Genomic DNA, 27,700 nt, shown 5'->3' on the forward strand with positions numbered 1-27,700 from the left:
GAGTACAGTGTGATATGCTCTTGACGAGACACTGTACTGGCTGTTTCCAACTCAGATATTCGGAATTCACCCGTCTTGACTGAAAGCACAATAATTCCCTTGCCTATCTCCGCAATTCCGCAAACATTTCTTCAACGTTCGTGTGGCGATTTAAGAGCTGCCAGAAACTGCGCAAGCTCCTCTTAGTCAAAATAATTAATTTTGTAAAACAGCTTAGAGCCATTACTCAGATTTTGTTTCTATCAAACAGCCGCTTATACCAAATGGGGGCGTGCTTCCATTTGGGATAGGAACCCCCTTGTATTCCTAAGCCGCAAGAAAGGCAACTTATGGACACACATCCTCTCGTGAGTCACGCTTCATGAATCAGGGGCGGATCCGTTATCTAAATTTACCGCGCCCTGTAGAGACGCCGGAAACGAGGGGTCGGAATCCAGGCGCCGAGAAATTCCTCAGCCTCAGCGTGCCAGAGGATTGTGGCTTCTGCAAACAACGCTTCCGAGAACATCTTAGCAGGCGTTATGCGTTAAGGCTCCGAGGCTGTGTTCATGGAAAGGTCTAAAGGTCTGCCGCGATGTCCCCCCCCCCTCCCCTGTCAGTCTCTCTCTCTCTCTCTCTCTCTCTCTCTCTCTCTCTCTCTCTCTCTCTCTCTCTCTCGCACTACATCTTTACTTTTACTCATTTGAAAGTTTCCTACGCTTTCCAAGTTTTCCAAATGTTAGTTCAACGATGTTCTACCAGTGACCACTTTGCACTTCAGTTTCACGAGGCGTGTGACCTCAGAAGATTTAATACGTACGCATTAACTGGGTTACAATACTTGATGAGATATCTCTTCTTGGTGTAAAATATGCCACCTCCTCAAGACGTCACGGACGTCTATAAGGAAACCGAACATACTACTAAGATTGAGAGAACTACCTCAGTTAACTGCGCTGATGAAATTGGAGCAGTTAATTGACGGACACAACTCTTATAAAACTGATAGTAAAAAACGATATTTGATCGGATTAGCAAAATCGATTCTGGACTAACATGTAAAAATACGACAGCCAAAATTGTTTTCCAAAATTACATCTTCGTGTTCCCTCAGTTGTCGTGTGTAAAGGAAGGTGTCGTGTACGTCATTCAGCCATATCATACGAGGTCTATTCAGAAAATAATCTAACGTTCTGAATTGGGCGCAATGGAGATCTTAGTGATATGCGGTTGGCAGTACTAACCTGAGCATTACCTGCTTTGTAAGCATGTGTTTTTTGAGTGTTGTCTTGTTAGTTTTCGTGGTATTGAGTACAACGTGTTTGTTACTGGCGTTTTTCTGAAGCAACGATGCAACGTAAAATTTCACGGGTAACTCGGAATTTTTTTTTTTCAGAAACATTTCAACTTTAGCAACAAGCTTACGGATATGGTGCTCTGGATCGAACGCGATGTTACAATGGTTTTCACGATTTAAAAGTGATCGTCTGTCAGCTGAAGATGATCCTCGATTGGGAAGGCTTTCCACTTCAACTTGTGACTTTCATGTTTAGAAAATCAACTATCTCTGGTGCGTGCAAATCGCAGATTGTCTGAGACATTGCAGAGGTCCTTACCATCCGAAGTGGGTCATTCCATGATATTTTGACGGAAAAATTGAACAAGCGTAGAGTTGCAGAAAAAATGTGCCTCGTTTGACACAAGAGAAAGAAAGTAATGGACGTTCTTTGGGAACACCACGAGCAAGCCATTGGCCAATGACAATGCAAAATTCAAGCAAAGGATCATAACGGTCAAGCAAAGGCTTAGAACGGTCACGAAATCCAGGTTTACGGCTACGACATTGTGAAAATAGTTCAGTCCTTACAATGACTGGCAAAGATCCCCAAGACAGCACGTCAATACCGATCCAATGTCAGCGGTGATCGTTGCTTTTTCCGACTTCATTGGAATTGAGCAAGGTGAACCAGTGAACCGCATGTGCTGTCAAAAGGCATTTTGCAACAGTTACGTGAAAATATCCGCAAAAAAGAGACCACAGTTGTTGCACCATGACAGCACACCCTCACAATCATTTCTCAGTTCATCAGTTGTGCCAAAAATCAGATGACTTTCCTCTCGCAGCCTCCTTACTAGCTAGAGCTGGCTTCCTGAGAATTCTTATTTCCAAATTTAAAACAGTTTTCAAAGTATTGAGGATATCGAATCAAATTAATCAGATATCATAAACGCCGTGTCAAATGAAGCTATCCAGGGCTGCTTCGCGGAATGGGAACACCGCTAGGAAAAGTGTGTATAGGGGATTACTTTGAAGGGAATGACCGACGACCTGTAAAATTAATAATGTTTAAAAAAATAGTTACGTTTTTTCTGAACAAACCTCGTGATCATACACAGGGGCTTCTATTACAGTCACAAGGGTATATTGTCCAGTCGTTGTAATAAACTGAGCGAGATGGTGCTCAGGTTAAAAATTGGTTCATACCAGGAAGACTTGGTTAAAATCTGTCATCCTAATGAGTTTCCGTGGTTGCCCTAGCGACCATCAGCTACGGGATCGTACCAAGGAAACTGCTATATTTCCACCTGCAAAATGAGACTTAAAAGGCTTTACAATGTTTTTAAAAAGGATCTAAAAGCTTTAAAGTGATTGTACAAAATATTTGTGTACTGATATATAATTGCATGCATGGAAATAACTCGATGAAATTGTTTTGACTGTCATCGTTTGCAAATGTCAATGTGTGAACCATTAGTCACACGGCACGCGACCAGTCCATAGTACAATACAGCTTTCACTTGCTCCATTGTGTCCACATCGACGTCACACATCTGCGCTAATAAGTCTTCGTAAGTCAGCGATGTTGAGGGGATGCAGAGATGTGAAAACAGTTTTTGATGTAACCCAACAGTTAAAAATCACTCGGTTGGGTGAACGTGGGAAGGCATGCCAGCAACCGCAGATTGTCAGGTAATGCACGATCGATCCATTGTTATAGTACCCAAGAACTCACAAACATCGTTGTGGAAGCCCAGAGGAGCACAATCCTGTTGAAAAATGAAATTATCACTGTCCTCTCGTAATCACAGAATGAGCCTCGCTGAAGCATGTCCCAGAAAGAATATCTTACGATGTTTCCCTCTGCAAATCTTGAGAAAACACCTTGACATTAGAAAGCAATGTGGGGATTCGTTTCTCCTCTTATTCGCACACTGTGCCGCTTTACTGCACCGTTCAGCTAAAAAGTGGTCTCATAGCTGAAAATAAACTTGCTGGAGAAATCGTCTTCCGTCAATCGCTGCAGGTTATGCAAAACGGTTTTCGTAAGCGTTTCATCGCTTTGTGGAATGGCTTGGTGAACATGAATCCGATGTGGTTCCACCTGTATTCTCTCGGCACGTGCTAGAGAGTTGGTCGTGGAAATCCTAGCTCGCGCTGGCACAAGACGTTGAGGGCTTCTGCTGAATGTTTCCCTGATCCGTTCAACCTGTTCCTCAGCTGGCTTGTATGCTCTAGGAGGTGAACACGATTTTAGAGCACGAAAGAAAACTTTACTACTTTATATATCGCTGTTTTTTTTTCTTCGTATTGCAAAGCACTGAAGATTTAAGAAGCTAGCAACTTAGCAGTATGATAGTACGCATTACATGAGAGAGAGAGAGAGAGAGAGAGAGAGAGAGAGAGAGAGAGAGAGAGAGAGAGAGATATAGATATAGAGGGGGAGGAGGAGGAGGGAGGGGGGAGGCGTCATTGTAAAATTTCACGTCCTTCCTGACCAGACAAATGCAATCCAACAAAAATACATTCCGTTGTCCTCCGTAAAATTGCTCCAGAATTTCCCACAATGAGCGTTTAATAGAAATGAAAGAGGATTTTACTCTCAACATTGGTTGAGTGGAAAACAAAATGGTTAATTTATGGGCCTATTTACACGAAGGAAAACCTGAAATGAAAAATCTCTTTCGATATGCTTTATTTTTAATATGTAGTGGCAGGGAGCAATGAATGTATTACAGTAGTATGCGCCGTGGCTAGGATAAAATTTTCACTTGCGCATGTGGAGTTCGCTGTTTATCTTCTCACACATGACCCGTTGCTTGTTCTTTACTGCAGCTAATCCCTCTCAAAGCACTTGGGGATTAAGTTCATGTCAGGATCCTCACGACAGTTCCCTTGGTTGTGCGGAGTGTGTGCTGCAATCGGTGTGGTCCGTTCGGGTGGTGCGGTCACTCCAGTATTCGGCGCAGGCGCACGCGCATGTAACTCGAGCAGGATCTGTTCTAATTTTGTCGAGGGGCGTCTTTCGGGGCAGAAAATAGCTCGTGTGCCTCAGTGGGGGGCATCGTCACGAGCCAAATATGGCGGCTGGCCAGTGGGCGCGAGTCCCCTCCACGACTACCAGTCGGCCGTCTGCACTATAGCAGGAACGACAGCTGCGTTCCAGGCGGAAAACCCATCAGCTGGAAGTGGCGGTTTTAGGGGTGGTCGGGACATGGGAGGGGTGGGGTAGTGTGTTCAGATTTACCGCACGAGTCATCATCTATGGCCCCCTTAGTCACGCGGTTTACGTCGTCGCTAATGCCAAGGGATGAGGCCAGTGCTCCGTCGCCGGTCGGCCGGCAATGCCGCGCCGCAACGGGAATGTCGCGGTTCGAACCCCGCTCGCGGTAACTTCGCGCCGTCGACAAATGGCAGACGCGTCGGGTAGTTCGGGTGGACGCCGCGGCGGTGCGCCACCCGCACGGGAACACCAACCTCAACAGGGTTACCACAACCGCCGCTGGCGGCAGCACCGGAGAGGCGGTGGCCGCGGTGGTTGGCGGCGCGGCCGCGGCGCAGCGCGCGGAGCGCAAGACAGCGCCGTGGGAGCGTCAGCAGTCCAAGATGGCAGCCGTGGGGTGCTGACGGCTATGGCTGACAGTCCTGGAAGAGGAAGTTTAAGGTCTCCACAATTACCGTCTGGAAACGACAGCTTGACACCCCCCAGGGGCAGGGGATTAAGTCGGCATCCGGCAGCCAGAAGCCCCTTGGTCGAGCGCAATCGCGCTCGTCGAAGAATTTCAGAGGCCTTAGCGACCGCTAATTCTGCAAGCACAACTAACGTCTCCGTCGCAGAGGAAAGTGTTACGAATCGGCTCCATGGCAACATTGGCAGCAGAGATGACAGCACCAGAACGCAGCCGCTACACCAGCATTCAACTTCTGCCCCACTTCTGACGCCGCCGCCAAGTGAAGATGATCCAAACGTAGACATACGAAACATAGAGAGACCAGCTGCTGAAGGTAGCAGCCAAAGTGACCCTGAAGAAGCGCACGACCCCGAGACCGAAGAACTCTCACGCCTGCGTTGCACAAGCGAGAGAACAGAAGTCATCGCCGAAAGAGAAATAATTCGACAGAGGAGATGCGCCGATTATCCTGGTTTCGCTTTCGGATCGTCTATATTTGGTTCCGATACTATGATGAAGTTCAACATCATAAGAAATGAACTTCAGAACATTAAAAACTCACAGCTAAAAAGGGTTAGTATGAATTTGTGTTAAAAGTGAAATTGAATGTGCCGTGTACGTGAGGAGGATGGTAGTGTTTATTCAGAGTGACAGCTGTCCGAGCACGTGCCGTATCTGCAAACATTAGCTGGTTGTCGTACGTCAGCTGATATATACTTACAAACACAAGTAAAGCGTGTCATAACGATTGTCACGTGATAAAGCGCGAGAGCCAATAGCATTCGCGACTACGTGGGTGGGGGTACGCTGACACAGGACTAGTAGAGTAACCTCCGGGAAGTAAAGCACGTACATATGTTACTCATGTGTTTCGTAACACGACGGGTACTCAAGGGAAATCTGAATAGATTACTTGACATTCACCTCATTGTGTCCTTCATAAAATAGGTTATGATGAACACTGTGCAGTTCAGTCAGGGACAGTAAAATGATAAAAATGCCAAATTTGGAAACCTATAACCTTACAATATATCTAGAAGCAAACATTCTTCGACTTTTGCGAAATTTAAGACGGGAAATGTTTCGGATTTTTGTAACATTTGGTTTTTCGTATCAACAGTATGGTCACTTAACCTAAAGCGTGCGCTCTCTCTCTCTCTCTCTCTCTCTCTCTCTCTCTCTCTCTCTCTCCCCCCCCCCCTCCCCTTCCCCCTGTTCATCACGTGTGTGTGTGTGTGTGTGTGTGTGTGTTAATTCACCTGTAAAATTATTATAACAGATTACTGCACCGTCTTAAAACTGTCTCGCCAATCAATTGAGAATATTTTAAAGAGTAGCAAAATAAGTTCCACGCTTAAAGCCGACACGCATTGATAAGGGGCAAATAACTTAGGTATACGAGTGAGTGGTTAGATACATTAAGCATATAAATAATTGTTACAATGTATACTATGTACCGTAAGTAACACTGATTTAACAGTTCATACGTAGATATGCACTTAATATAGAAATGTCTTCTCGTGCATTACATACTAGACATTACTCACATATTGATGCAATCTTCTATGTAAAGCCGAAAATGTTGCAGAGCAGTGTTATATACGTCAGGTATTTCATCTGATTTTTCACTGAAGGTTCTCACTGGTTTTCACATTTGCAACTGGATGACTCACATGCATTTAAATTTTCCGGCATATTCAGTCTGCGCGACTCGTTCGTCATTTGTTCGCTGCCCCTCCCTATTGCCTTTGACGGCACCCTGCCGCGGATTGATACAATGATGAGCTTTCCTTAATGTATGTGTTCAAATTCTAATTTCATACGTTACTTGCAATTATTCGTTTCATTTGAGTGGTTTTGAAATGTTATCTGTAACCAGCGCCTAAAGGTTTCGTTTTAGATTCACACGAACAATGAACTGATCCTTTTTCGGAACAGTAAGAGGAGGGACTAGTTTTACGGGCGTAGGAGAAACCACCTTGCGCGCGCTGTGCTGTTGCCACTGCTTCGACAACAGACCGCTTGGTGGAGCGCTGTTCGCGTACCGTGGAACGTTTGCTTGTCGACCACAGCAGTTGCAGTCGTAGCCACCATCTTGCGTTCATACAGTGTGTGTAATCTCGTAACTGCAAGTGGGAACCGGTAACTCACTCGAGTGTAGATAGTGAAAGGTAGAGAGAATTTCCGTCGTGTGAATCGACGATCTCGTTTTCTTTGATCTTCGACTTTCGGGCGCGAATTTTCTTTCGGCAATATGACGACTAACGTTCAACAGGGCACGCTGTTAGATGTGCTCAAGAAAAAGATGCGGCAGACGAAAGAGGAGATGGAGAAATACAAAGATGAATGTGAGGAGTACCATAAAAGACTGCAAGTCGAAATCCGCCGCCGTGAAGAAGTGAGTAATCAAAACTCTAATATCAGTTGTATTACTGTGCCCATTGAGAAGTGTATTTTGGAATTTTGCTTAAGGAATGCTGTCATTCTGACTTGTTCTCATTTTCTGTTGCGCTTTAGAGACACTGAGCTAGCTCGTGTGGCCGTTCGTTGCGAAAACTGCTACTCGCTAAGGGGACATAACTTGACCTGTCTTCGACGAAGGCTATTCACCTTTTATCGATTCTTGAGGCAAAGGCTGTAAAGTGAGGTATAACGCAGAGGGCAAGGTTTCAGGGTTGTAGATTTGACAGTTGCTGGCCACATTTGAAGAATTGTGTAGGGCTAACCGTGCTGGATGTAGTGGTACAAATGCATAACTTTTTAATGTGGATGAAAATTTTTTTAATTAAGAATATTGAGAACAATCTTTTTATCTTCATGCTTCTCGTTGAAACTGTATTCCTTGTTGGAATGTACATTACTTTGAGTAGATACCTGTTATAAGGAACACAAATAGAACGTATTTCCGTTTAAGTACGTAGCAAGAAATCACTGCAAAGCGGAAAGTCATAAGTGAGACACCCAGAGAGCAATTGTAAGACCTCTCAATCATACTTTTGATCGGCCGCATTAGTTATTTTTTGACCGTCTGCTATGACCTCATTTCCCGCTACTGATAAGCGCCTGGGCGTACTGAACCACCTCGTCCTCACTTAAAATTAGTGAAGTTGAATTTCTGGCGGTTACTGCTACAGTCTCAAAACACTCCTTATATTTGCGTTTTAGTGGGACGATGGTCGATACTTAAGATTTGAATAGTCTTACTGGACAGACTCGATCGAGGAAGAGCCGCACCACATGGGCGCGGTCGCTACCACTCAATGCAAAGCGTGCCACTGCTTAAGATTCTAGTTCTACACGATCAGGATTCATGATGAGACGACTGTATCCTGTAAAGTTAATGTGATTGCGTCCTGTTTCTTCGTTTTTTTGTGGTGCAGCGCAGGTTTATTTCAATCGTACGTTAAAGAACAAAATTTTGTTCACATGTTCTGGGCAAAGTAACTTGTTTAAACCTGGTTCGTGAGTGATATCCAACGAAGGCGCTACGAAATTGTCAGCGCAGTCTTAGTATAAACAATTGCTAACAGTTCAGTCTCTTATGATGCACAGAAAATACGAAAGCAAAAATTCGAATGTCTAACAATCGATTTGGACAATTGCTCATAGGCGATACAAACCATTATCACGAGTAAGAAATTTGACGGCTGTAATATTTTATTCTTAGTTCAGATAAGAATGGTAATATATAACGATTATGTGAATGCAGGTTGGCGACAGTGAGCAGTCATGTGGCACACTGTGTAGTAGTAATTATTTACATAATGCCATGCAAAATTCCAGTCGTAAATATTAATATACAACCCGTCTGCGCAATGACAATAGCATATAAACTTTGAAATGAGTACTCAAGAGCTTAAACTTATGTTGCCTGGTCTTAACTGGGCTTATTTGGCCGCATGCGATTTGTCGCGCATAATTTTGTTGTGGGATGTGCATACGACGTGATGAAATTTTGCTTTCTCAGTGCATCGGAAAATACGCTACACTTGTATGTACGCTTTCTAGGCGGCCAGATCAGTATGCAAAATGTGTCCGGTGCTTCAGTTATTAAAACAACGAATACACACGTGGAACATAGGCTTATTTTTTTTTATATAGGATGTAGATGGCTACCGATTTGCAGTCGTACTTGAGAGCACTGTAAAATTTATGAAGTTATGTCCCTCCCCCCAACCCTCAGTTTGATTGCGCTCTGTGATGTTAAAAGAGCAAATATGTGAAGTTAAGCCCGTGATGGTTAGCAAATTCACGCCAGTTTTATATCAGCAACAGTACAGTAATTTCCATGTTGCGCATTGTCGTGGACTCTTGGTTCTTAGCTTGACACACAGGAATTGGGTCGTATGTCATAAAAGGAAACGGAAGGAGACGATGTTGCGGAATGCTGTGTCGTTTCGAAAACTGTACCGCAGCTATCAGCACATTTGCTCACGGGGCTGACAGTCTTTAGAGATGGTTTCTGTTAATGAAGAAAGCTCGTGTCACAAGTGAGAGTCTAACTTACAGGCTTTTCAACTCTATACAGACAATTTGAAGTGGACATATCAGATCCAGGGACCGTATATTCATTCTTGTACTTTTGGAGCTCCCTGAAGGTCTGGCATTGGAGTGTGGGAGTGATCAGTTAACAGTTGCTGCCAGCAAAATTTTCTTAACAGAACTGTTGTCCCATTCATATACGACAGCAGCGAAATATTTCGGGGTTATCATTTTGAGGAAGATATTACTATGTTTTATCCCAATTTTGATTGCTGGGCTTTCATAAGATTATAGGAACAGGGAACGACGGTTACCAGTGTGTGGAAATTTTTACAGTTCTCTTGTTACTAGAGATACCATGTGTTGCCATTGAGAACAAGTTAACAGCGTAGATCTATCTTATCGGGCGATGTAGATGGATCATAGTGGTTGAGACACTGAGCATAGGGCTGCGTACCCTGCTCAACCATTCTCTCTCTCTCTCTCTCTCTCTCACGCACACGCGCGCGCTCCAGGAATTCCCTAAATCACTGTAGTAAATGCAGGAGTGGTTCCTGTTCAATAAACCGCTGCCTATTTTTATTCCAAACATGACGAGCCAGTTTGCCCAGTTTTTAGTGGTATCAGCATAGACCAGAAATTTCCCTTCTACTTCCTGTTTAAACTTAAGGCGCGAAATGTAGGTAACGAGTATTTACCGATTGAGTGTAATCATATTCTGTAGTCAAGACGTAATTCCATCTTCACCTTTGGTAGTAAACCACAATTAGTTGTTAATAAAAGCTAGTTGAAATAAGAATTAAAATTGTTGATTTCCGACGCTTGTAATCTTTCTATATCTTCTTTAAACATGGGGACCGTTTATTACAGCTGGTGACGCGGGTGCTTTGACACTAGTTCTAGCGCCACCAAATGCGATTGGTTGCAGACAGCTGAATTTTTCATTCATACCTTGTCATTACTGTGTGGAGATTTCAGAAACTGTGAGATTAACTTTTGGTAACAGGAGTAGCTAAATTAGCCTTGATACAATGTGTATTGAAGTGGAAAATTTTTGGGAATAGTGCCTGGCGTATAAGTTTGTCAACATATTTGCATATGTGTAGTTAGTTTCGAGGCAGTGTTTTTAAGTCGGCAATGTTCGACCACCACTACATAACAGACCGTTGGAAGGGGAGAGAGAGTTCATTATGTACAGCAGAACTTAAAAATTTCAATGTGTAGAGTGCCGTAACGAACCTTACCAGGTCACTGAGCAAGTAAAAGAGCACAAATTTCTTGCTCTCCACGCTCACCTGACGTAAATCATTGTCACCTCTTCAGATTTACTCAACACCTACCGATATTTGAAGCACGTCTTCCTGCGTCAGTTACGGAAGAATGACCAGTACACACGACGCCTGGTATATGCTAAATGTTTGGAACTTGATGAAATTTTGTATTCATGTATGACACTTTACATATGAGATGTGGTGTGTGCCATTCGTAAAACGCAGTGATTGGTGGGTGCACGAAACATTTGATTTAAATGGCATACTATGCGTCAGCCTAAATCTTTGTTCTCCGTTTGACAAAGTTTTCGTATGCTCTTCTGGGGGGTTAGAGTACTGTTTCATGGTTTCGATGTGCCCTGCATTCTCCAGAGTAGCTCTTTCGCCAGTTCTGGGAAACGTGCGGAGCAAAGGTGGCTCCAAGAAGTGAGCCAGCTGTAAGCTGCCAGCCCTACGGAGTGGTGTACCGTTCGCCGGCGTTAGCAACGCCTCTTCTCGTGGCCTGCGGTTGCGTCACAGACCCGCCCAGCACTGCTCGCTTATTTGCTCAGAGCTTAGCTGGGAAGCGCGTAAGGAACACATTCGATGGTCGTTCTCAGTGCATGGTATCTTCAGAACTTTGTGTTGGTGGCCAACGTGATTAGTGATTCAGTTTCACTTACTGTTGTAATATCTCGCGACAATATTATTTAATCTTAATGGTTTATTTCCAGCTTACGGGGAAACTGCTATTTCTCTGAGATTAGGTTATGGCACAACACCGTTGCCGGCTTACAGTTAAGCCCTGCTCCGCAGTGGGGTGCAACATCACAGGAACTATCACTTGTCCAGCAAACGACCATGGAAGCCTTCCGGTGATTTCTCCACCCTCCATCCTGTTCCTAGGTATCTAGGCAAGTCTTCCGCCTGTGGGTGTGTGTTTTTTTACAAATGCTGTTGTATACCAGTGTGAAATTGTTCCACAAGTTCATACCTTCTTCACCAAAACCACCCCTATATATAATTTGTTTCAGAACTCTTACCATTGTCTGTCAATCTCGAATGCTATGGATTCGGTGCTAATATTCGACGTTTCCATCTAGTTTTGTCGCCTCCCCTTCACTATCTCAACCCCTACAGGCGATTTGGCATCAGAACTCATATCACATCACATAACATAGCATGACAAAACCATAGATACGACACAAATATCGGTCGTTTCTGATTATTGTAACAATTACTCCCATCGGTACTCACCCCACTTCTGGTTCTCCTCCCCACGCATTTTTTTCCAGATTGCAAGTCTCATTTGTACCAATTTTCACTACATATGTCAATGGCGACTTACGCGAAATTTTGCCAATATGCTACAATGTGGTGGTCTATATCCTTTTGAGTTACAAAAACAGTAATAATAACCAAATTGAATACATTCATTTTATATTTATAAAATGAACTGTTCAAATATAATTTATAATTAATTGTCTTATTTTGCGTAAATGTTGGGGGCAGCAGGATTCGAAGCCGCGCCAACTAATTACTAGTCAGTGCAGCGAACCACTCACGCACGGAATAGTTTCATTAATTGCTCCTCAGAACCCATCATACGCTATACTACGTTACACTCCGTTTCAAAGACTAATAATTGACCTGGTGGTGTGAGCAACGTAGCACTCGTGTACTCGTAGTATTGGAAGGGATGACGTCACATCGGAGCATCCAAAGTCGAAGGTCTTTTATTTTGATGCTAGAACGTTTTCGAAAAGGCGTAATTTTAGAGCCATTTCGGCTCGCATTCGAAGAGAGGCATAATTTTAATGCGGTATTTAACGTATGCTGTAGTACTTCAGCGCATATCCGGCCGCCACTGTATGTAATGTGGGGAGAGGAGGGGGGGGGGAGGGATATTATGTCAGATATTGGAAACGAGTTGTCAGTGTGGAAGTATGTTTGCCTATGTAAAGCACCCTGAACGATCCTCTATGATCAGTCTACAGTACCTTAAAACCTGCTGGGTTAGTGGTCGTGGTGTTAAACTATTCAACTATCCATTGCAACGTGTGGCACTGACGTGATTGAATCCCTCTGAGAGACCATTTGGGACTCCTTGCGGTTTTAATAGCTAGTGCTTGAGAAACTTAACATTACATTCCGTTGTACACGTACTTAGATTATTGCGTTGTACGTGGTTTTATTACGCGTTTGTAGGCGAAATAGCAGTAAAGACCTATAAGAGAGAGGATTCTTTTCACAGAGACATTTCCTGTTGTTTCCGTGTGCAGTTAAATTTTCAAGAACGAAAGCAAAGATCAGCAGTAAACAGTTTGTAATGAAAATTGCAAGCTCTCGTCCTCTTTCCTCTCTCTCCCCCCCCCCTCCTCTCCTTACTACAATGCCAGTTGCATGCATTAAAAAGCAGGTCTATTAGAAGAAATTACTTTGTTTTCTTTAAGAAACTTTGCAGAACATTGTGATGAGATGGGAAGTGTTCTGAAAACAGTGAATGCATATGTTCGAATAACTTGGCCTAGACCGCTCCACTTTAGTCGAGTGCATTTTGATTGCTGCAGCTGCTTTTTATCAAGTAAATTGTAAAAGCTTTTTTCCCCATTTGTACACATCACACACATACCTCTAGTTGTTGTTGAGTTCAGAGACTGGTCTGATGCAGCTCTCCATACTACTCCATCCTGTGCAAGCTTCATCATCTCCGAGTAACTACTGCAACCTACATTCTTCTGAATCTGCTTAGTGTATTCATCTCTTGGTGTCCCTCGAAGATCCCCCCCCCCCCCCCACACACACACACACACACACACACACACACACACACACACACACACACACACACACACACTCACACTCACACTCTTCCCTCCAATTCTAAATTGGTTATCTCTTGATGCCTCAGAACATGTCCTACCAACTGACCCCTTCTTCTAGTAAAGTTGTGCCACAAATTTCTCTTCTCACCAATTGTATTCAGTAGCTCCTCGGTAGTTACATGATCTACCCATCTAATCTTCAGCATTCTTCTATCCCACCACATTCTGAAAGCTTCTATTCTCTTCTTGTCTAAACTATTTATAGTCCATGTTCACTTCCAAATGTGACTACACTTCATACAAATACTTTCAGAAAAAAATTTCCTGGCACTTAAATATATACTTGATGTTATTAAGTTTCTCTTCTTCAGAAATGGCTCTGAGCACTATGTGACTTAACTTCTGAGGTCATCAGTTGCCTAGACCTTAGAACTAATTAAACCTAACTAACCTAAGTACATCACACACATCCATGCCCGAGGCAAGATTCAAACCTGCGACTGTAGCAGTCGCTCGGTTCCACACTGTAGCGCCTGGTACCGCACGGCCACTCCGGCCGGCTCCTTCAGAAATGCTTTCTTTGCCATTGTCAGTCTACATTTCATATCCTCTCTGTTTCGACAATCGGTTATTTTGCTCCCCAATTGGCAAAACACGTCTACTACTTTGCCTCATTTCCTAATCTAATTCCCTCAGCATCACCTGATTTAATTCGACGGCATTCTATTAGCCCTGTTTTGCTTTTGTTGATGTTTATCTTACATCCTCCTCTCAAGACACAATCCATTCCATTCAACTGCTCTTCCATGTCCTTCACTGCCTCTGACAGAATTAAGTCATCGGCGAACCTCAGTTTTTTTCCTTCTCCATGGATTTTAATTCCTACTCCAAATTTCTTTAGTTTCCTTTATGTTTGTAGAATGTACAGATTGAATAACATTGGGGATAGGTTGCAACCCTCTCTCAAAACCTTTTCAACCACAGCTTCCTTTTTGTGCCCCCCGACTCTTATAACTGCTGTATGGCTTCTGTACAAATTATAAATAGCCTATCGCTCTGTATTTTACCCATGCCACCTTCCGAATTTGAAAGAGTATTCCAGTCAACATTGCCAAAAGCTTTCTGTAAGTCAAAAAAGTTATAAACTTAGGTCTGCCTTTCCTTAATCTATCATCTAAGAGAAGTTTTAGGGTCAGTATTGTCTTATGTATTCTAACATTTCTATGGAGTCTATTAATATTTTGCAGCTGTGACTTGCTAAACTGATAGTTTGGTAATTTTCTTGAAGTCTGAGGGTATTTCGTCTGTCTCATACGTCTGGCTCACCAGATCTAGAGTTTTGTTGTGGCTTGCTCTGCCAAGGCTATCCATAGTTGCAATGGAATCAGATTCTTCACGCATTGTCATATCTCCTATTTCATCATCTACGTCCTCTCCCATTTCCATAATATTGCCCTCAAGTACATCACCCTTGTATAGACCTTTTGTGTATTCCTTCCACCTCTCTGCTTTCCCTTCTTTGCTTAGAACTGGTTTTCCATCAGAGCTCTTGATATTCATACAGGTGGTTCTTTTTTCTCCAAAAGTCCCTTTAATTCCTCTGCAGCAGTATCTTTCTATACCCCTAGTGATATATGCCTCTAGCCATCCCTGCTAAGTCATTTTGCACTTCCTGCGATCTCATTTTTGAGACATTTGTATTCCTTTTTGCCTGCTTCATTTACTGCATCAATTTATTATGCCTTCTGTTACCCAAGGATTTCTACTAGCCCTCATCTTTTTATCTACTTGTTCCTCTGCTGCCCTCACTATCTCATGTCTCAACACTACCCATTCTTCTTCTTCTTCTACTACTACTACTACTACTACTACTACTACTACTACTGTATTTTTTCCCCTGTTCTTGTCAATCTTTCCCTAATGCTCTTTGAAACTTTCTTAAATTCCCACCTTTTTGCAGTTTCTTCAGTTTTAATTTACTGTTCATAACCAGGAGATTATGGTTAGTCCACATCTGCCCCAGGAAATGCCTTAAAATTTAAAACCTGGTTCCTAAATCTGTTTAACATTACATATTATGTGAAGGCTTCCAGTGTCTCCAGGCCTCTTCCACGTATATAATCTTCTGTCATGATTCTTAAACAAAGTGTTAGCTATGGTTAAGTAATGCTCTGTGCAAAATTCTACTAGGTGGCTTCCTCTTTCATTCCTTACCCCATTCCATATTCACCTACTACTTTTCCATCTCTTGGTTTTCCTACTATCGAATTCCAGACCCCACGACTATTAAATTTTCGTCTCCCTTCACTATCTGAATAATATCTTTTATTTCATCATACATTTCTTCAATCTCCTCATCTGCAGAGCTAGTTGGGATATAACCTTGTACCACTGTGGTAGGTGTGGGCTTCGTGTCTATCTTGGCTACAATAATGAGTTCACTATGCTGTTCGTAGTAGCTTACCTGCACTCCTCTATTTTTTTATTCATTATTAAACGTACTCCTGCATTGCCACTATTTGATTTTGTATTTATAACCCTGTGTCCCCTGACGAAAAGTCTTGTTCCTCATGCCACTGAGCTTCACTAATTCCCACTATATCTAACTTTAACCTAGATATTTCGTTTTTCAAATTTTCTGACGTACCTGCCCGTTTAAGCGATCTGACATTCAACGCTCTGATCCATAGAATACCAGTCTTGTTTCTCGTGACGACGACATCCTCCTGAGTAGTCCTCGCTCGGAGGTCCGATTGGCGAGAGTTTTACCTCCGGAATATTTTACGCAAGAGGATGCCATAATCATTGAGGGATACATTAAAGCTGCATGCCCTTGGGAAAAATTACGGCTGTAGTTTCCATTTGCTTTCATCCGTTCGCAGTGCCAGCACAAGAAGGCCGTTTTGGTTGGTGTTCCAAGGCCAGATCAGTGAGTCATCCAGAATGTTATCCTCTAAAACTACTGAAAAGGCTGCTGCCCCTCTTCAGGAACCACATATTTGTCTGGCCTCCGAACAGATAGTCTTCCATTGTGGTTACACCTACGATACGGCTATCTGTAGCGCTGAGGCACGCAAGCCTCCACACCGATGGCAAGGTCCATGGTTCATGGGAGGTTATGTATGTAAATGCCAAAGAAAGAAGTGCAAGTTACAGAAAATAACCTTAACCAACAGTAGTACAAACGTAACTTAAAATCTGGAAAAGCACCTGGGGAGAAGTAAAGCACTCTCTGCACCGCGGGGCAGGTGGGGGGGGGGGGGGGGCTACAAATGCAGACGACAAAAGGTTATATTGAAGAGAAAAATGTATTACGCAAATTGAAGATGGCTGAAATCGCGAAACGTGCTTTGGTGTAAATAAAGCTGTATCCAAAGTGGCTAGTTGCTGTAGTTCTGAAGGTAATTTATTACCCACCCACATAGCGGCACTCTCCCTCCCCCCTCCCCCTTCCATCAGTCTTCTGATTAGTTTGATGCGTCCTCCACGAATTCCTCTCCTGTGCCACCATTTTCATCTCTGGGTAGCAATTGCAACCTACGCCCTCAATTATTCGTTGGATATATATTCCAACCTCCGTCTTCCTGTACTGTTTTTACCCTCTACAGCTCCCTCTAGTACCACAGAAATTATTCCCGGGTGTATTAATAGATGTCCCTTCTTGTCTCCTCGCCGAATCTGCGGAGAACCACCTAATTCCTTACCTTATCAGTCCACCTAATTTTCAACATCAGAATATAGCAGCTACAGAGCTAGACTACCATTAGCATGGATAAATTTGTTCTATTAGGGGTTCGTTCTCAGTCGGTACTGCAGTGTGTTGGTGCTCTACAGACACCTGTGCAAGGTTAAATATTTCTATGGAGTTCCGCCGATTGTGAGGAGACGTGTGCTCCCAGACGAACGCGGTTTCCTGTTCGTATGCGCGCGCCTTGCGGTTCGCGTCGTTCCCGCGCTTCGTGGCACCTGTTCGTGCCGGCCCTCGGCTAGCGGCCTGCGGAAGCGCCGGCGCTGGGAGTCACTGGGCAGGTGGCAGCGGCCGCTTCAGTCGGTCCGTTCCGTTCGGTTCCCACGGGCGACCCCGCCCTGCGGCACAAAACCGTCAGCGACCTCCGCCCCCGCGCTTTGTGCTCGCACAATGCTCGGCCGGCCACAGCGGGGCGCGCACGCACAAACGCAGGCCGGAAGCGCCCACGCACATATGCCCAGCCTCTTACAACGGTCCGGTCCTGCCGACGCGCTTTCGTCAACTGCCGGAAGCGACCAGTCTTTGTCTCCAGAGATAAACCGCGCACTGCCAAACCAACATGCGTCTCTAACGCACGCAGCTCTCGCCGTTGCTGTGTCGTGTGATCACACAAAGTTGAACATCCCCGCCAGCTGGCTAGCACAGTCATCTCACATGAATATTTTGCAGTGGATAAACATCTAATAAATGCCCAGCTGTTTGCTGCCACATGATCGCGATTACCAGACTAGCGAATCTAACTTCTCTGGTTAGATTTCCCGTTAGTTCCAAGGTCTTTGCCACTCATTACTTACACATGTGCCGATTTTATGTGAAAAGTTTAGTCATAGGATATTAAGTTTTTCCGTTTGGTACACTTCACAAAACGAAAAAGCAGTATCTTAATACTACAGTACCAGAGAGTCAAGAATTGGCATAGGTAAAATCAAATACTAGGATGTAACACTTCGTAGCCAAATGAAACGATAACGGAGGATCAGTCATAGGTGAATCAGGTGATAGATTTTGGTTTATTGATAGAATACTAGGGAAATGCAGACGATCTACAAAGATTTTTTATAAATCACTCGAGGAATATTCTAGGGCGGGTCGCACGAGATAAGACTAACGGGGCATACTAAATTTATGCAGAAAACAGCATTACGAATGGTTCCAGATTGTCTATGAATAAGTTGCTCGCTTATTATGGACGTGAACAAGGGAAAAATGTGTGCGTTTTAGATTTTGCGTGCGTGCGAGTGCGCACGGGGGGGGGGGGGGAGGAGGGGGCGGGAAGAGAGAGAGAGAGAATGTCCTTTCAGATTATCCATGAACTCGACGAGGGGTATTTGCTTAGGGAGGAAATGTTCCTCACAACTTTGAGACTACTTGACACTGTAGTTGGAAGAGCGTGTACCATGTCTAATTCGCCCAACTAGAATGTCTGCAGTATTCTTTAGAGAAAATTGTCTGCGATCTCTAAGGACTTCCACGTCGAGTGTGTTGCTTCTTCTTAGAAGTCTGCATATTGCGGTATGTAGCGGAGGGCATTTCTGAGACTATATTTTCCCCCTTTCTTGTTCCATTCACGAATGGCACCTGGGAGAAATGATTGTCGGTAAAGCGTCACGCGACATCAAACATAAATTTTCTAGCCATAATTATTTCACAAGAGGTATGTGGGAGAAAGTAATGCGTTGCACGTTTCTTCTAGGAACGTATAAGTGCTCGAAATTAGAAACTTAATCTGCCCAGATTTATCATTGGATCACCATTGGACTAGTTCTTTTCCCTAAATTCAGGCGAATGCAGAAAGAAAAAGGCGAGGCGGATAACTAGCACTATCCTGAAACTAACCCAATGGTATTCGCTGGACGAGTGGAAAGCCAATGAAATTTTTGGTATCTCTCACCGCTTACGTGACAGTAATGGGCAGTTGTCGCGTCTCGAGCGTACCGCACTGTAAACACAGCCTAGAGAAAAATACTCTGATCTAGTCTAGGTCTCATGGGCCGACTCAGTCCTAAGTCTTGCACTGGTTGTTCTGCATTTTTCCAAGTGAAAAACACAGTCTGCACTCCACAGTAATACGTAAATCATCCCTGTTACAACCTTGAAGCTGAAGTTTCTCCCCAGTGCGTCCATTTTTTGATGAATGTACCCAGATTTCTTTGTTGCTAAGTCATTCAAAACCTTAATTTGGAGGCTCTTCGTGTTTCCTGCTTTATTTCTGTTGTTTGTCCTTAAACTTCGATATTCTTCGGATACTAACTTGGGTCTATGGTGACCGTCAATGGTACACTGGGAGGGATAGACGGATTTGTGTAGGTAACAATATTGCACTGGCACTTGTCCGACGAACAAATGACCAGCAATACACTTTTAGAGCGATGTTAAACGGGAGAGTCGTACGAATGAAACCCCGGTAGGAATTAATAGTGTCGTTCATTGATGGTAATCACTGGAACCAGTTTTGTACTGTTAGGAATTCTCTCGGTCTGTGTACTTCGTAATGCGGGTTATTATTATTATTATTATTATTATTATTATTATTATTATTTAGGGAGGGAGGGGGAAAATTGAGATTTTAGTATTGAGGATGTGTCCTAGATACGCAGTAGTCACTTCTCCACATGAGCGAGAATTAAAAGCGTGTATGGGGGATGGAAGCAACTTCTTAGTCGCTTCTGATACGGCTATTTAAGGAAAAATATACTTAGCCTCGGAGACAGACGATGACGCTGCCCTTTCCACGAAGGCAGATAATTGATAACAGCTTGCCTTCCTGCGCTGGTCGATGTTAGTCATGGGATGTTTGCGTTATCGTCTTGCGTAGGTGGCTGGCAAGCCAAGCAAGTTGAATGTTAAACGAGTATGTAAAGATGGTTGCTCGCTACTGACTCCTGACTTACCGGTCACAGATGCGCCCTACAAGGAAAGGAGCGCGACTAAAATGCTAATTGTCGTCGTACATAGTCTGGCTGTCACGCAGCGCCGTTTATTCTGACCCTTGCCGTAAAGGGAGCCTGTGAAAAATTGACATACTACCGTAATTTGCTGCAGACCTCTGTTGAGTCATAAATGGCACAAGGGGACCGTGTAAACTGTACGGTGTAGATTTTAATCAAGAAATCTCTAGTCACTAAAGGAATTGAACGTTGTTTTTTCAATAATTAGAAAGGATACTATATATTAAAACACTCATCTCGTGGAACAGTTACAGTGACTCGAAATAGTCATAGGTATTACAAGAGTTGTAGGAAAACTTTAACTAAGAAAAGCGGAATAATATGTAATCTGACGCATTTGCTGTTCGAAAAGGGGGGTGTGCAGCGGCGTGACTAAGGCGTGTAACATGAAATGGATGATTCAGTATTTTATCAGTCATCTGGTGATCTGCTTTCCTTAGTTACAGAGAAAAGATTGACTGGTTCATCCACATGCTAGCAATATCTCTAAACTGAGCCGCTATTTGCAGCCAATGTTGTTGCGGGTGATTGTTTTTGTTGCTCGCCGTACATGCCAGTATTTTACTTTGGAATGGCAGTTACCGTGCACTAAGGAATTACTCGTTCCTAGGATGGTTTTCACGTAAAGACAGTTTTATTTGCAGGTTATTGATTATCTAGCGAGGACTCATACGCGATACATCTGTTCATAGAAAAATGACGAAGTGCATTCAGATTGCGTTTCTTACTGGTATACTAGCTAAAAGAAATAAGATTTTTCAAACGTGAGCTAGAAAAGAAAGGAATATGAAACAGCCTCCTCCGAACCACAAATACCGATTGAATAATTTCAACGAAGGCTCGTTTTCTTCAAAGACAAGTCCAAAATTCTATTTACAGTTTTTTTTTACGGGACTGAAGTGAATTATCCAGGCTGATTGCGTTAACTTGACAGATTGGTTAATTGGCTTTTCTATAACGACGGCGTTTCGGAAATTAACATAATCTTTCTACTGTATCCAGGACAGATGTTGGAATTATCTCGTGATAGCTTAGAAATGAGATGATTCTAATAGCACTTAATTGTCCAGTTTTCGAATTTACAGCTAATTTTTGTTTCCTTATTCCCAAAAATCGCTATGATGGAGTAGATAGGTATTTCCCTTTTCATGTCGAGTTCGGAATCCAGCATTAACTAACCAAAGCTTTTGGCGCTCCGCAACTTTTAAATTATCACTGTATTTATTCAACAATCAATGGAGAATCGTCTGTGTAAATCTGATGCTTTGAATACCCTAGTTTGAGTACTGGGATGTGCAAGCCAGTGCACTATAATTTTAGTAGATAACTTTCGGACGTGTCAAGTTGGATATTTAGGTTTTATAGGATTCGGAAAGTTATTTGTCCTTCCTGTCATCCAGTTTCTGGTTTTATGTAAGAGCTAGAGCTTTCGTAGACTTTCCACGTGTTTAATTCTGAACGCTGGCCTGTAATGATGATAGTCAAGACTGCGGGATCTACGAGGAAAGACAGCATACATATTACGTACGCAAATGCGCATTGTGTAAACACAAACTGCGTCTGGCGCCGAGGCTACGGTGTAAGGACACTCTTTTCGTTCATTTATCGAGTCTGCGGCAAGTTGTGTGTGATATCTATAAGATGACGTCACGCCGTCTTGCATGGCAGCGGTGGAGAACCTTATCTCCACCGGCTGATTACAGCGGCAATTAACTCTTCGCTGGCTGTTCGGGCAGTAGTGGTCGTCGCCGTTACCTCCGTACGTTTCGCGGTGGCAAAGACAGAGCCAGCTTACGAGCATTTGTTTCTCGTGGCTTTAGAAGGTTCTTCTCAAGAAATCTGTCACTCAAATCTAATCCATTTACAATTGCTCTTACCGCGGGTTGGAATTGCCATTGTGTTATAATGCTCGCACCTCTTCCTTGGTGGATACACACAAATAGTTACTTCTGTGGTGAGACGGTATTCGACGGTATGTCGTTTGATTGCTCCCCAGAGGACACAGTGGGTGAATTTTTTTACCAGGGTTTCATGGATAAAACTTATGTTGAACGTGGGGTATACCGGAATAAATTTACACTCTGCAGCACAGTATGCACTGTTATGAAACTTTCTGCAAGATTAAAACTGGTTGCCGGAACCGGGCTCGAACCCGGGATGTTGCCATTAGCTGACATGCTCTACCTACTGAGATAGCCAGGTGCGACAATTAGCTGTGAGGACTGGTCACGAGCTGTGCCTGAATACCTCAGTCGGTAGACCACTGCCTCTCCTGCACAGTGTTCTAATTTTCCATAATATTTCGTAGTAGATTCAGTTTGTCAAGCATACATGCGTGAAGCATAAAATTTTTTCAAGACTACGGAGAACATAGTATACAGTGTTACTCCTTGATGGTTATCAACTTCTGGTGTGATGAGGAAGGGTAAAAGTATACAATTTGAGGTAAGGGAACCTGATGCGGGAACGACAGAGTCGAAAGTTATAAGCGAAAATCGTTGATACCTCTGTTAGTGGAATGAATCTACTGATACTGTTGTTGCTAAGGTTGTGGGGTAGGTAACCTTCAGAGGTATGGAACAAAAAAGAAAAAAATGCCTAGTTGGTAACCATTGGCTCTTAAATACATGATTTAACAGCCAAAAGCCCTTGTTGGTCTTAGACACTGTGAAACACCTCTTCTACTGCAGGCTCTTTGGTTTCCATATTTTTTGGAGGAAGTGGTATATACCAAAAGAAATAAATGTCCAATACATACTGGCTCTAAAATGCAAACCTAAGAGCGATCGGTGCTTCATCATTAGTAATGTTTCAAAGTATCGAAGAGGACAAGTGCTAATAGCTCTTACGGTATGCATTTTGGAGCCCTCGTTTACTATACTTTTGTTTCGATCCATACTACCATCTCAGAAAGTTACCTACTCTACAGTCGTAGCAACAACGGTACTGGTAATATATATTACATTGTCGGGTATCAGAATGATTTTCGCGTAAAACTTTCAACTTCGTCGTTTAAGAGCCAAGTTCCTTTACCTCAAATATACATTTACCCTTATCTACCAACCTTGACAGTTTGAATGACCATGTATATTTTGGGTGTGTCACAGAAGGCAAAAGCCTTCAGGGTGCAGATTGCCATATGTATTTGAGCCTGTAAGAATTTTCCTTGACGTATGTGCCTTCCGCCATGTTATTACTATCTAAACGGGTATGGTTTAAAATCTTTGTGGCGCCTGGAAGAATCTCAGGATACAGAATAGTGGCATGAGCGAGATGGGCGGCAACGTAATTATTACCCGCAAGTAACAGGCGGTATTGTGATGGTATTGTGCCGCCCTGACGGATGTAGAAAGTTACAAATCTAGTGCCCATGTCTTCAAAACAGAATGCTATATTTCATTGGTTTATCTTGCTATGAAACTGTGCAAGTCAGTGTTGTATATGACATACATCAGAATTGTTGTTAATGGTGCCAACCCTTTGGTGACGTAATGTGATTGCTAAACTCGACTGTTTCGTTTGATACGATCTGCCCCAATGTTCTGTCGTAAAAAGCAGAACGCACGGATGCGTGCAGGGAGGAGATACCGCGCATCCACGTAGCATCGGTAGACTTGGTCTACGCTTGTATCGTAGACTGTATTAGCCGAGCACAGGCTGCACGAGTACGTAAACTGGTCTCTTCTCCACGTCTGAAGCACTAGTCGAGGGAGTTTGTACTGGCTGGTGGACTGTGTCAGTGGCCGGAGCTCCAGACTCCAGACCGCCAAGCGGCGCCGGATGGCCACTGCGGCGCAGACAGTGAAGGCTGCCCGGCGCGCCGAATCGATATGACACACTTTCTCTGCGCCCGTCTGTCTGCCGCCGGCGCGAGAACTCGGAGGCGGCCCCCGCACATCTGTTGCTTTCGGCGTTCGGCTACACTAATCGGTCATAGATGTTGCCCAGCTGGTAGCTCCCAAACCTAGTGGCGCCTGGGTAAAAAGTTGCCTACACACTTTAATTGCAGACTTGACAAGCATGTCTCTCAAACCTCAGCATTGACAACGTAACTTTGCGCGAGCATGTGGACTATTGAGGCTGCTTCGACGCCTCGTTACACGGCAGAAAACCGTTCTGATACCTGACGATGGATTACACGTTAACACATACTGCCGCAAATTGCAACCCATTGCTCCCTGCTTCTGCAGGGTGAACATAGGCAAAGGCAAGTCTCGTCCATGCGTGACAGGGCATCTAATGATACGACTGCTGCCGATAGAATCGAAGGCGCTCATTCACGCTAGTTCCTTCAAACAGGGAAGACAGTCCAGACCTGTCCAGTTTACAGCTTCCTCGCCGCGAGAACAAAATGATTTCGAAGAGGTGGTGAATATTGCAACGCGCTCCAATTGGCCGATATGAACTAAAATGCCTTTCTGACATCGGACGTAAAGATTATCACAACAGGAGTATATATAATACCGCATTAACGGAAATATGCTGTAAAGAGTGTACTCCGTAAGAAAGTTGGAGAAATGAAAACTTTGTGTGTACAGTAGTGTCCAGAAAGATCCTTCCAAAGAGGTGTTGGCAATGAGAATACTTAGGTACCAAAAGTAAGGTATTGTGGACATATGGTTGCTAGATAAAGCAATACTCGTGTGCAGAATGTCATAGCATTTAAAGACGGTGGTCGCAGACGAAGTACGAACTGCTGCTACCCTTTCAGAACTCAAAAATGGTTCAAATGGCTCTGAGTACTATGGGACTCAACTTTCGAGGTCATCAGTCCCCTAGAACTTAGAACTGCTTAAACCTAACTAACCTAAGGACATCACACAAATCCATGCCCGAGGCAGGATTCGAACCTGTGACCGTAGCGGTCGCGCCTTTCCAGACTGTAGAGCTTAGAACCGCTCGGCCACATCGGCCGGCCTTTCAGCACTCACTGCTATGATAGCTTGTTCTGTGTGCATGAAATACTGCCGCTTTGCGGCGTGTCGAACCACATGGGGTTCCTCACGGTTCGATTTAGAGTGCTTGAGGCAGTGTTTAAATTGCACCAAAGCGTCATCCATTTTCAATCATACAAGCTTGTGGACATGATTGTGGGTGCCGACAATGTACCAGATTGTACAAGCGAATGTCAGTTGCGTGGAAATTTTCGTAACGACACTGTCTGGCGATATGAAGCAGACAAAGTTGTTGGAAAGCTTTATTGGCCAAGACGGCAGCCAGTCTTGTTTCAGGCGTATTAATCAAAAGAATCTCTGTAAGACGAAGAGGGCTGTCGTATACATCCAAACAATAGAAATGAATTATTGACACAATCACGAGAAGCATGCCTGTATCAAAATATAAACTGTTCCACAATCAGTTACTGGAGGAAAGATGAAAATTTACGGTATTTATTAATACGAGTTTGGGAGACAGGTAGTGCGTCAGCACTCGCCTATTGCAGGCTCGTGAATATGTTTTAGGTCTTCAAAGCCCTAACAGGTCCCGAGAAACAACTATGTTGCCGGTCAATCTTTCGTGTGGTGTTATAGTTTCTCTAACGATTATAACCTGTTTTTAAATCGAAGATCTAAAGTGATAAGACGTTCAACCTTAATTTACAGAATGTTTTAAAATACAAAGTAAGTCAAATTACAGTGGAAAAACCATTGACGGACAATGAAGTGTCACTATTCAGTGTAGTCCCCACCAGTATTTCGTAACTCCTCCAATGACTGAATGTCTCATGCTAGAAGTGAAGAATTCTGGACCTTAATGTCTGAGTCACTCGTGTACAGCTTGTTTGGCTAAGTTGTCTTTCGACCTTGGAACGCGTAAACACTCGTTTAGAATACCAAACAGTTGAAAATCGATCGGCACATAGTCGGGACGTTGGGTGTGCCAACGCCTCCCAACCTAAATTTTCGACCATGCCACCCATTTTCTGAGAAGTATGAGGACGGTCATTGTATATGCAACAACCACAAGCTTGCTTTTTTTTCCACACAACAGGTTTCACTTTTTCGGAAGGATGTTTGCTTGCAGAAGAGCTACGGCAAAGGTGGGCTTTGAGAATTCAAGATTTGTATCTCTGTATAACCAAGTCCTTGAGATTCTAATTTATCTCCATTGTAGACTGTCATTTCGGTTCAGGTTTTGAGTAGTTTCGTTCTATGTGGTTGCTGCTATTTAGGGTTCTGAAAACATCTTGAGTGGCTTGGGGTTAAGATGTGACCTTAAGAGAACAACATTATTACTGGAAGAAATGTTGGAGGAACTCTGTTTTCTGTGGATCTTTGCCACGTCAACCGTATGATTCATCACCGTCGGATGTGCTTGCTTGCGTTAGTGACTAAGGCTTCGTGCGTGCTGGAGTTCAGAAGCAGCGCTGGGAATAAATCAGAATTGCGCGCGAGGGGGATGCAGGCGAATGGTAAACGGTAATCGCGTTGTGAAGAAAACGCGTTCCCTGAGACCTTTCGCTAAGTCATGACTTGGGAACGTGATTCAGACCAGTCGTTAGATGTGCGTTGCAAGCCCTTCATGCATGGTCTGCGCACGCCGGTCTAATTTTTTTACCTTGTAATGGCCGACTGGATAGTTGATTTTGAACCAGTTATTGCCAGTTGAGCGTCTGATGACGGTGCAATGTAGCACCGAAACAGTCACGCTAAATAAAGTTTCAAACACACAGGGGTGAAGGTGATAACAATCAGTCGTCACAATGAAAGTTTTGTCTGTCAGATGAGATACTTTGTGTTAAATCGCCTGGAACTTAATTGGCCTGTGGAAGCATCCGTCGAGCGGTACAATTGCAGGAGTAATCCCAGTGTTGCAGGGACTGTAACAGGCATACAAGGATTGACACAAATAATCCACGAAAGACTGAATACTCTTTTAGTGGTAAGAGTATACGCGAAATTAATGTTACAGTAAAACTGAGTCCCGCGTTTTTACGAAATCCAGTGAGATTCTTCAGGCGCTAATTTTGTATCGTGTTTCCACGGTGGGACGACAAACTAAATTTCAAAAGCCAAAGCAGTCGATACTTATAAATACGCCTTCAGGCAGCTGAATTATTAACTTTGAGCATAGCGCGAAGGGTCTGAATATAATTACTTGTCAACACCGTTCAAAATTTGTACTGTAATACTGTAACTTTTAATTATTTCGAAATTGTTTATTTCGCTATGTATTTTTTGTATTTTCCAGTTGGAATCTGTAATGGGTAGCTCGTATCCTACGGTCCCATTAGCGATTCGCAAGACACAGCAATTGTATTTGTCTGCCCATCCTCTGCGGAGTAATAGCGAAACAATTTCCAGACACAGCAGTGAAGCTGTGGCAGACTGCGAAGCGACTACATAAAATTTGTCCGCCGTCACGGCTGATTGTGTTAAGTACGTTAGTGCTCATCAAATCTTGGGGGCGAATGAGAGCGGACTGGGGGCGGAACCGGGCGCGAAAGAGGGCAGATGAGTCACAGAGCGCTTCGTTAGCCGCATGTGGCAGTAATGCGACTCCGGCAGTAAATAAGCG

At 43.7% G+C, this 27,700-nt stretch overlaps 1 protein-coding gene across 17 annotated transcripts in view; it reads left to right on the plus strand.

Annotated features, from left to right (window-relative positions):
* Positions 1–27,700, plus strand: part of LOC126095755 (tropomyosin) — a 163,189-nt gene that overhangs the window by 82,516 nt on the left and 52,973 nt on the right. The window contains exon 1 of one of the 17 annotated variants that reach the window (XM_049910538.1): positions 4,488–5,502. The exons of 6 other annotated variants lie outside the window; for them this stretch is intronic. In XM_049910538.1, coding sequence (XP_049766495.1) covers positions 4,603–5,502 — 900 coding nt within the window. In that variant the 5' untranslated portion in view covers positions 4,488–4,602. Of the gene's footprint in view, positions 1–4,487; positions 5,503–7,014; positions 7,328–27,700 lie in introns of those variants that run through there. 10 more of the 17 variants (XM_049910535.1, XM_049910536.1, XM_049910537.1 and 7 more) reach the window with 10 other exon arrangements.

This window comes from Schistocerca cancellata, chromosome 8 (genome assembly GCF_023864275.1).
Source record: "Schistocerca cancellata isolate TAMUIC-IGC-003103 chromosome 8, iqSchCanc2.1, whole genome shotgun sequence".
Classification (NCBI taxonomy): domain Eukaryota; kingdom Metazoa; phylum Arthropoda; class Insecta; order Orthoptera; family Acrididae; genus Schistocerca; species Schistocerca cancellata.